At 27.6% G+C, this 11167-nt stretch overlaps 1 protein-coding gene across 1 annotated transcript; it reads left to right on the forward strand.

Moving 5' to 3' along the window:
- Positions 1-1078: 1078 nt before the first annotated feature.
- On the forward strand, positions 1079-5890 carry LOC101507911 (isocitrate dehydrogenase [NAD] catalytic subunit 5, mitochondrial). The gene is made up of 7 exons (XM_004497460.4): positions 1079-1315; positions 2890-3210; positions 3288-3449; positions 3546-3620; positions 3717-3826; positions 3912-3984; positions 5363-5890. The coding sequence occupies exons 1-7, from the start codon at positions 1172-1174 to the stop codon at positions 5552-5554; spliced, it is 1077 nt and encodes a 358-aa protein (XP_004497517.1). The 5' UTR covers positions 1079-1171; the 3' UTR covers positions 5555-5890.
- The last annotated feature ends 5277 nt before the right edge of the window (positions 5891-11167 follow it).

The following is an 11167-nucleotide window of genomic DNA, read 5'->3' on the forward strand; positions in this document are numbered from 1 at the left end:
CTTTTAAGTTTAACTCAATTCTTGTTTAGATCTTTTAAGTTTATTTTATCTCGTATTGGTCCTTTAAGTTAGATTATGTTTGCAAGATACTGATCCTTCAAAAACATTTGATAAAAAACATTTATCAAATCTTACAAAAGTTCTTGGTAATCACTTTTTGCAATGTTTTGATTAAATCTTAACATTTTAGGATAATAATTAAAAAAAAATTCAAATTTTAAGGACTGCATGCATAATTTAATATATATTAGATTTAATTGTGATTTTAATCTTCCTATTTTACCAATTTACAATATCTGTCCCAATATTTTAAAATCGGATTGTTTTGGTATTTCATTTTGATTTTTTTTAACTAAACTAGACGATGTGGCGTGTTTTAAATAATATACAATATGATACAATGAGGTATAATATTTACACTCATAAAATTGTAATAAAACACTCTAAAATTTATATAAACTTAACAATACGATACATCTAGAATATCTAACACTCATAAAATCACAATAAAACTGTCTAAAATCTTAACTTTCAATTTCATAAATTTTTCCGAATGATTTTATATTATGAAATTGTATATCAATCATTTAAAATTTATCAAATTGTATCTTTTTAATTTAAAAATTTGAGAAGGATTAAAACTATTGAGTTTTAAAATAGGGGATCAATTTCGTGAGAATATGAAAATAGAGGGACCTGCAATTACGTCTGTATCTTAAAAGTTAATAGTGCAAATGAATGTAATTTAAAAGATCAAATTATAAAATAAAATAAAAAACTTAAAAGATCTAAGCAAAATCGAGTTGAACTTAAATGATTAAATGCGTATGATTGTCTTGCATTTTGTATCAACAATTATATCCCTAAATTTTTTAGAACATTCTTATTGACATCCAAGTGATATTGAATATAAAATTATTTTATATTAATAGTTAATAATAATTATAATTCGTAACATCAATAAAATATTAGATAGTTATTTTAATTTAAAATTGTTTTATATGTTTATAGTGTTTATCAACAACAACAACAAAAGTTGTTTTATAGGCACTACTAACTCAACCCTTAACCTTTTTTTTTTGGTAATATACTTTAAAAACAATAATTAAGAATAAATTAATTGGTTTGTGCATTGCATGTCAGAATCAAGAAACTTTGAGTGTGGTAAAGTATGGCTTCTCAGATCCTCAGACGAACACTCGGAAGCCGCTATCTGGCAAACCACAGGACCTTCTCTTCCGCTTCCACTCCGATCCGTGCCACTCTTTTTCCCGGCGATGGTATTGGCCCCGAGATTTCCGAATCCGTCAAACAGGTTCCCTTTTCTACCCCTTCCATTCACTCTCTGATTCCTCCCATCAAATAACCATTTGTCTCGTCTTTCGAATATTCCATTGCTGAATCGCGATCTCTACACTGTTTTTTATGCGATCTAGTGTTAATATAATTCTGTGATTATTTGATTTTGTATTTTTTTTTATTAGGTTATGCTTTTTTGCTTCGAACCGGTACATACATGGAATGAGTACTTCTTAAATTACTTAGATTTGGACGTATTATATATTTTTTAATATACGTGAATTTCGAATGCCCGATTATTATTTTTTTGACAAATCGAATGTCTGATTATATAGTTATAAAAAATTCAGATTTATATGAAATATTGTGTTTATTAATATAATATGATAATAATTAATTGTTTGATTGGTGAAGCTCAATATTAAAGTAACTCTAAGACAATGGTTTGTGGGAATCATTTTCCACTAGAATAAAATTGGAAATGCTTGCTGTTTTCTGAGACTAATTTTTTGCTGTGTGTACAAATAACTTCATGTTTGAAGATAAAACTTTTGCTTTTTAAAAACTAATGCAAATGGGACGTGCTTAATTTGGATTTTATTCGATAAAAAAATTGTGACCTATTGGTTTCTGTTCATAATTTTCATTCAAATGTATAATCATCAACGGCCTCATGTTTGTTGAACACTCTCTTGAGCTACAGTGGCCTTCTGTTGGAATGGTTTCTCTGTATCATTAAAAAGGGAATATAAAGGGACAGAAAAGAAGTTTGTACCCATTATGAGATGATTCTGAGCGTGGTTGCTGTAGGTGATGTGTGCTAGCACAAGTGGCATGTATTGCCTAGCAATGTTATTACAAGATCAAAAGCTTAAAAACGGAAAGTAGACTGGTTGTCGATTACCAACTTTTTGCATGTTTTATTTTGTCTTCTTCTCCATGTCTAGTGTTAAATTTAACATAATTAACTTTTGCACTGAAATTTTAACAAATCTTCTTTTAATAAGCTGAAGTTTCGTCTTTCTTCTGGTTCTTGTTTTGTATATTCTCCTATAATTCAAGCTGTGTTCTTCTAAAAGTATACAATGAGACACAAGCAAGACAGGGAGACCAGGACAAACCAAATTCTACAAACTGTAGAACTCACACACACACACACTCACATAATTGAATATTTAAGGGAAAAGGTTTGCAATTCGTAATGTCGCATATATAAGGTTAGTGATTTACAATACCTTGATATATGTTAGTATTACGTCTACCAATGTTTGCTATTTTATAAGCCCCTTCCAAAAAAAATTATGGAGCATGTATTTTATTAATTTCTATCCCTTGGGCTTTTTACTGACTTCCGTATACTATGAGCATATTGGTTTTTTTTACTTTCCTTCATTTGACATAGATTTGGAGTCTGTTTTGCTCTGTATTCATTTCCTCTGGTTTTCTGCTGAAAGTGGGCACTGACTAATGTTTTCTATACTTTATTCTGTTTGTTTCTTGTTATACATACTTGTCTATTCATAAAAATTGAATTGCTATGTTGAATCAAAAGTAATACTTGTTACTTATTTCTATTGCAATAATAACTAGATATTCCATGCTGCTGAAGTGCCAATAGAATGGGAAGAGCATTATGTAGGGACCGAAATCGACCCTAGAACACAGAGCTTTCTGACATGGGAAAGTTTGGAATCGGTTAGGCGGAATAAGGTTGGCTTGAAAGGGCCAATGGCCACACCTATTGGAAAAGGGCATCGTTCATTAAACCTTACTCTAAGAAAAGAACTTAATTTATATGCCAATGTTCGACCTTGCTACAGTCTCAAGGGATACAAAACTCGATATGATAATGTAGATCTCATCACAATCCGTGAAAATACAGAAGGCGAGTATAGTGGACTTGAACATCAGGTAAGTTTTAAAACAATATGTCTCATTCCATAATCCAAATTGTGATTAATATAATTTGTTGCATTTATGGGTTACAGGTTGTGAGGGGTGTAGTAGAAAGTCTCAAAATCATTACACGTCAAGCCAGTTTAAGGGTGGCTGAGTATGCTTTTCACTATGCCAAAGCACATGGAAGAGAGAGGGTGTCTGCCATACATAAAGCCAACATTATGCAAAAGACTGACGGTCTTTTCCTCAAGGTCCTCTAATACATGGAAATGCCTATAAATAATTGCTCTCAAATTTTTTTCTTCCGTGAATACTAATATTGACTGTTTATTTTGAATTTTGTTTAGTGTTGCCGTGAGGTTGCAGAGAAATATCCTGAGATACAGTATGAGGAAGTTGTCATTGACAATTGCTGCATGATGGTAATATTGGTGAACTGGATGTTGGATACAACTGCATTTTAAAATTCTCTTTGTCTATCTGAAAATGACACTGGTTAATTTTTGGACCATCCATAGCTTGTGAAGAATCCTGCACTTTTTGATGTATTGGTGATGCCTAACCTTTATGGTGATATAATCAGCGACCTCTGTGCTGGCTTGATTGGGGGATTGGGCTTGACACCAAGGTTTTTTCTTTTTCTTCTGAATTTTGTGCAAAGAAATCTAGAAGTCAAAGTTATATCATCTGACACCGTTTTATATATTTTGCAGCTGCAATATTGGTGAGGGAGGTATTGCACTTGCTGAAGCTGTACATGGTTCAGCACCTGATATTGCTGGAAAGGTGAGTCATGAAAATACTTTTCAACCTTATATTGTTTGTTCTAAACCCTTTTGCCTGTTTCACAGAATATATCGTTTTTTAGTGCCTGTTTTGTACTTGTGCACCATATGCCCTTTGTAAGGCATTGGGTAAAACTATTAGGGCAAGCTTTTGGTGGCTGGTGCAATCCTAATTTAGGCTGTAAGTCAGCTAAGCTAGATTAGACTGTGCTGGAATCAATGTTGCCCTGTACTGCAAAACTGCAGCTTGAGCTAGCTGTTATCTGTCATATGCTTTTTCAATTTTCTGGGACTGGCCTCGTTTAAGAGTCTATTCAGAGACTTGCATTACAGCTTCAAATAGACCAAGAAACTGGCTCTTAGTTTTTAAATTATTGAATTTGGCTCCTCTAAGGTTAGAAGTTGGTAAAGTGAATAAATCGATAGTTGATATTATAACCACCTATGATTGGTCGTGCATCTGCATATAATATCAACCATTCATTTGATCATCAATAGTTGATATTGCTCACTTTATTCTCTAAAGTTAGTTGCTCATTTTAGAGGAGTCAAATCCTAAATTATTATACCAACATTTTAGGCTTGTTTGAATTGACTTATTTGAACTTATCTATTAACATAAACACTTGTGAGACTATTCAGGAGAGTTTATGAAACAGCTAAACAACTAATGAAATGACCATAAGCTATTTTCAGTTTATTTTCATAAGTTATGAAAACAGTTTTATAGCTTATATGAAAACAATTTAACTTTATTTCATCTTTTGATTTAGAATTAGCTTATGCAGAAACACTTTAATGATAAGTCTTTAATGTTTATGCTATAAGCGTTAAATTAAGTTGTTTATCCAAGCATGAAAATCTTATAGATCATAATTTCTAGTCTTCAACATAGATATTCGAGGGGATCATCAATCATTAGGTGGTCTTCGGATATGTTTAAGGATAAGTTGTCTATGTTATAATCCTTTAGCAGTATTTCTTTCTCAAAAGAAATGAAAAGTTCCATGCAGTTGTTATAAACAAAAACATTTTGGGTTCAATTAAACGTTTTCTTAAATATTTGAGTTCCTAAAATTAGTATTTTCCAGATACTAAGCCAATATATGCTTCTAAACATGCATAGAAACCAATGCGACAGCACAAGTATCCAACTAGTTTCCTTATGAAATGTATCCATTACATTAGAGCAATATTTAAAGGGGGTCAGACATAACAGTAAGGTTAGCTGTTTGACCTGGTGCTCACGGGTTACAATCTCATGATAGGTTGCATACATCCAACACTCCACAGTTGGTGGCAACCTGTGTCACCCCTTTTTTTTCCACTCTAGAGCTATATTTCTGTTGCTTAGCCAATTTTTCCGTGGATTTATGCAGAATTTGGCAAATCCAACAGCTTTGCTGCTGAGTTCTGTCACAATGTTGCGCCATTTGGATCTCCATGACACAGCAGATCGTATTCAAAATGCCATCCTCGACACAATTGCAGAAGGGAAGTACCGAACTGCTGATCTTGGTGGCAGTTCAAAGACCACTGAATTTACAAAAGCAATTATTGACCATCTCTGATTCTTTGCTCTGCAGTCAGCAAGAAATTGTTAATTTTTTTTCAGTCAATCTCCTTTCATTTCCCCAAAATTTCCGGAGGAGTAACCTCAGCATAATGGGTATAACATCTACATGTGCGACATTACAACCAAAGACAAGGAATGGACAAGCATTCAGATATTTGTTGTCCTCTGCTGACTGATGGCATTGGGAGGGGCCCCTTCAAAATGCACATTGATTGATAACGCTTCCTAGTCCATTTTGGTATTCTTTGTCAATAATATAGCTAAATAAAGTACCAGATGATTTTGATTCCTTTGTGATTATTATCTTTTATTTTATAGTGTGATTATCTCATTTTTTATTTGTGCAAGTTGTTTGCTTGTTTTTAATTTTGCAAAATTCTTATTGGTAATAACGTTTTTATTCCTTAGAGACGAAGTTGTTGAGCATTTCCCATTAATTAAATCATGCCATGGTTAGGTTTGTACTGCAATTATATTCGAGTTCCAAATGCTCCGGTCATTGGTTATTGGGTTGACACACAAATAGCAACATTTTTGCTGGAAAAAGAATCAGACTTGAATCTCTACAGTCAACATGTTTGTAGCTTTTATAAAATCAGTTGTTCGACGTGATTTTGTCATCTCACCACAAAACTAATATACACGTAGCATTGTGTAGCAGTCCCTTGGTGCTATGCAAAACCGCATTTAGTTGCAGGTTTAAGTAGAGGCTGTCGTGCCACCAATAGCAGTCAAATTGCAGCTAAATAGTAGCGGCTAACATTCTAATTTTGAGAACTTTTAATCATCTCACACTGAAGTTGTTATTGCTATTAACTTATGTAGTTGTTTCTTCAGGAAAAAAATAGCTTTATGTTGGTGTTTCCCTCTATTTTTTGGACTATTTGGTCATTTCACCCTAAAACTATAAATGGCGACAAAATAAGGTCTGTTGTTATTTATTCTCCAATCATCTTCCCTTTTTGTGACTTATGGAGGCCACTCTCACCTTGGAGACAGCAATTCCATTGAAAATTACTTGTATTTATATCGAGAGATCTAATACACTCGTGGGACTGTATAGGTCCAGTTCTAGATTCAACTGGTTGGTTGGATTCAGTGTTTAAGACACCAGTTTCAATCCATGAGTTATTGGTTAAGATATTTCATTTAATATATTTGATATTGTAGTTTTTTTAAATTCTTATGTGTTTAGGATATTTTTAGAGTATGGTTGGATAACGGTTTTTGGAAGAAAGGAGAGAGAAAGGCTTATTTAAAAAATAATTAAAGAAACTATAAAATGTAAAAATAAATTAAATTTAATTGAAATATTGTATGTTCATTTATTATATTATTCTTTTATTTTTTTAAATTTAAATATTTGTGGCAAATAATTTGAGTATTCTATATAGTTTTTTCTACCGATCTTAAGTTTATATCTTAGTAACACTATGGGCATAAAGGTTTATTTGAAACTAGAGATTTCTTTACCTGTCTAGCAAGACTAGAATCACAATACTCAATAACATATCACAGGCTATTTAGCAACATCAATTCTTCTTTCTCTTTGCATTTTGTGCTGTGAATTTTTGGAGGATCATTAATCTGAATAACCTTTCTTTGTGGAAAAAGAAGGCAGCTTAAGTATGAACCAATTGGTGGAATTTTTTTCTAAACTTTCTCTTGTTCGAAGATACTATTGAAGATATGAGAAATTTTCTGTTATATATCAGTTCTATATCCGGGGACAGCAAAGCCCTACGTCATCCTTTGCCGTGTTTATATTTTGATTTATCTGTCGAATTAGTAATTCATTCATGCATCTGCACGGGTTCAAATTTTTATTTTAAAACATATTTCGCGAATAAAATGATTAATTAAATATTATATGAACAATTATGATATATTATTTTAAATAGTTAATTGAATTTGATAATTATATAAGCATATTCTTTTTCATTTAAGTGTTTTGTACAAATATTAAAATGTATTGTAATGTTATACTATTTTGACCCAAAAAAAAAATCATATTATAAGCAACTTATAATTGATATAATCAAATAAGGGTACTATAACATTAAAAAATATACACAATCAAATTATTATGCAGGAAAGATAAATGTCAAGTTAAACTTATAAAAGTTTATCAACAATACATAAATAGTTGAATTCATCATTATTAATAAAATTATAAACTCAGTACCAGAAAAGATTTTATGAAAGTCGTATGTCATATACACAAGTAATTTCATATTTATTTTAAAAACACGAAACAAATTATTCTTATTAAGTGTCACAAATTTAAAATGGATTTGATTTCCGAATAAGAATTAATTGTGTAGAATATGAAAATGAATAATAAAATTAATTATTTCCTTCTCTTTGTTATGAGATGTAAAGGAAAAAAGAGTAAAATACATTAATAATACTTAACTAATCGTGATCCAGTTGTTGTGTATTCAGATAGAGTAATGTCAAAAAACATTATAAACTCAATTTAGTATCGGTCTCTTAATTAATTATGACAAACAATTGTCTTGTGTATAATTTTTTTTTATATAGCTAATGTATATTATAATTGTTCTCATCTTTATGTATAAGATATTAAAAAAAAAGTTAATTTTAACTAGTTCTTTAACTACAAATATTTATTCTTGTATGATTTTAATAATAAATATTTTTCATTAATTTCCTACTTTTTTAGAATTATTAGTCACAAATATTTTTCTTGTCTTATTTTATGTATTAATGACATATATTTGTCACGAGTTTTTTAATAAATTGTTCAATGACAAATATATGTCATGTGTTTTTTTTATGTATCGATGATAAATATTGGTCCCATAAATATTTTAATATTTGTCTCATATTTTTTTTTATATTTCATCGGTGACAAATTTTTGTCCTGTGTTTTTTTATATTTATCATTGATATTCCGTGTTGTTTTTATGTATCAATGACAAATATTTATTATGTATTATCAATAACAAATATCTATCATGTATCTTTTATTTGTATCCAAAATATATATTTTTCTCATATTTTTTATATTTATCAGTGATAAATATTTATCTCGCATTTTTTATATTTTTCGGTGATAACTATTCATTCCGTGTTTTTTAAATATTTATTCGTGACAAATATTTGTCTTGTGTTATTTTTATATATCAATAATAAATATTAATGATATGTTTTTTAAACTTATCTATTATAAAAATTTATGTCGTTTTTATATTTATCAGTGATAAGTGTTTATACCATATTTTTTTAATTTATCAATGACAATTATGCGTTACATACTTTTTTATGTATCATCGATAAATATTTTATCTCATATTTTTTTTTTATATTTATCGTTATTAAATATGTGTCTCGTATTTGGTGTATGTATGAATAATATATATTTGTCTAGGGTTTTTATATTTATCAATGTTAAATGTTTATTTTGTATTTTTTGTATATTTATTAGTGATAAATATTTATCTTGTGTTATTTTTATATATCAATGATAAAAATTTGACTCATATTTTTTATATTTATTCTATAAATATTTTTCCATGTTTTTATTATATTTATCAATAATAATTATTTATATCGTGATATTTTTAAAATTTATTGGTGAAAACTTTGTGTCATGTATTTTTTTATATATCAATGACAAGTATTTGTTTGGTGTTTTTTTTATGTTTATTACTGATAAATATTTTTCTTGTATTTTTTTATTTTATATAAATAAATATGTGTTTTTTATTTTGTATGTATTAATAATCTACATGTGATCCATATTTTTTTATGTATCAATAATATATATTTGTCCCATATATTTATATTTATCAATAATAAATATTTATCTCGTAGTTTTTTTTTTATATTTATCAATGATAAATATCTATCTCATGTTTTTATATATACATTTATGACAAAAATTTGTTTCATATAATTGTTATGAATCAATAACAAATATTTGTCTCTTATTTTTATATTTATCGATTATAAATATTTTCTCATGTTTTTTTATATTTATAATTAATAAATATTTATCCTATATTTTTTTTTCTAGTGACAAATATTTATCCCATGTTTTTCTATATTCATGAAAAATATTTGTCTTGTATTATTTTAATGTATCAATGATAAATATCTATCATTTATTTTTTATATTCATCTGTTATAAATGTTTATCTCATGTTTTATTGATTATAAATATTTACCAATGATATTTTTTTTAAATTATAAGTGACAAATATGGGCCACATATTTTTTTAGTAATAGATATTTGTCTCGTGTTGTTTTATATTTATTAATAATAAATATTTGTCCTATGTTTCTTTTATATATTTACCATTGTTAAATATGCATCCTATATTTTTTTATGTATCAATAACATATATTTATTCAATATTTTTAGATTTATCAGTGATAAATATTTATCCCGAGTTTTATATATACATCTGTGCAAATATTTGTTTCATGCATTTTTTATGTATCAATGATAAGTATTTAAGTATCAATAACTTATATTTGTCTCGTGTTTATTTATATTTATCGATGACAAATATGTGTCATGTATTTTTTTAAGTATCAATGAAAACTATTTGTTCCATTTTTTATATTTGCCATTTTTTTATTTATTATGTATCAGTAAAATGTATTTTTTTTTCTCTTTATGTTTATGTTTTGTTCCATGCATTTCTTATGTATCAATGATAAGTAATTAAGTATCAATAATTATTTATTTATTTATTTATTTATTTATTTATTTATTTATATTTATCGATGATAGATATGTGTCATGTATTTTTTTTAAGTATCAATGAAAACTATTTGTTCTATTTTTTATATTTGTCATTTTATTTATTTATTATTTATCAGTAACAAGTATTTTTCTTTCTTTATGTTTTGTTATTACTACTAAAAATATGTTTTCGATAGTGTATTTCACTCATTTTTTAATTATTGAAACAAAACTTTATGAAAATCTCTTTTTTTTTTGGAGGGATGAGCATCTCTATATTTTTTTTTAGTACAAAGTGAACTAGTTTTTTTGTTTGTTTATAGAAGAAATGATAAATACCACAAAAAATTCACAAAAAATTACAAAATCCTAGGTATGAGTTCGAAAGATAACATTCAACCAAATAATATCGATATTTTTTTATTTAAACTAAGACTTAAAAACAAAATAAATTATAAATATCGTTTGTTCACTCTTTTGATACACTTTGCTTTAATTTGTATATATTTTATAGTATAATATTTATTTTAATTTATTTTTCTTGTTTTAGTTTCATAATGTGTATTTTACTTGTTACGAGTTATCTAAATTTTAATTTCAATGCTGTATGTTTTTAAATTTAAACTTAATAATAATTGTGTTGTTAATAGCAATTTTGTATAAAAGATGTACAATCAAAATTAGTAGTTACTTTTAGAAATTTTTATATTATTGAATCAAATTTAAGTTTAAAAATTATGTTGTTGAAAGTTATACTAAAAATATCGGATAAAACTTAATAGCTATATTTAAGAATGTAATTGTTATGCATTGACAATATAAAAGTATTTTATATTATCAGTTAATTACAACTATTAAATTATAAAAATACTTTATTTGAATTTGTTTTAC

Source organism: Cicer arietinum, chromosome 4 (genome assembly GCF_000331145.2).
Source record: "Cicer arietinum cultivar CDC Frontier isolate Library 1 chromosome 4, Cicar.CDCFrontier_v2.0, whole genome shotgun sequence".
In the NCBI taxonomy this organism is placed as follows: Eukaryota; Viridiplantae; Streptophyta; class Magnoliopsida; order Fabales; family Fabaceae; genus Cicer; species Cicer arietinum.

Excerpts from the sequence above, each read along its gene's own strand:
- LOC101507911 (XM_004497460.4), top strand. The coding sequence starts at position 1,172 with ATGGCTTCTCAGATCCTCAGACGAACACTCGGAAGCCGCTATCTGGCA. Across the intron at positions 3,621-3,716 it reads TTGACAATTGCTGCATGATG|CTTGTGAAGAATCCTGCACT; the intron begins GTAATATTGGTG and ends GACCATCCATAG. Across the intron at positions 3,827-3,911 it reads GGATTGGGCTTGACACCAAG|CTGCAATATTGGTGAGGGAG; the intron begins GTTTTTTCTTTT and ends TATATTTTGCAG.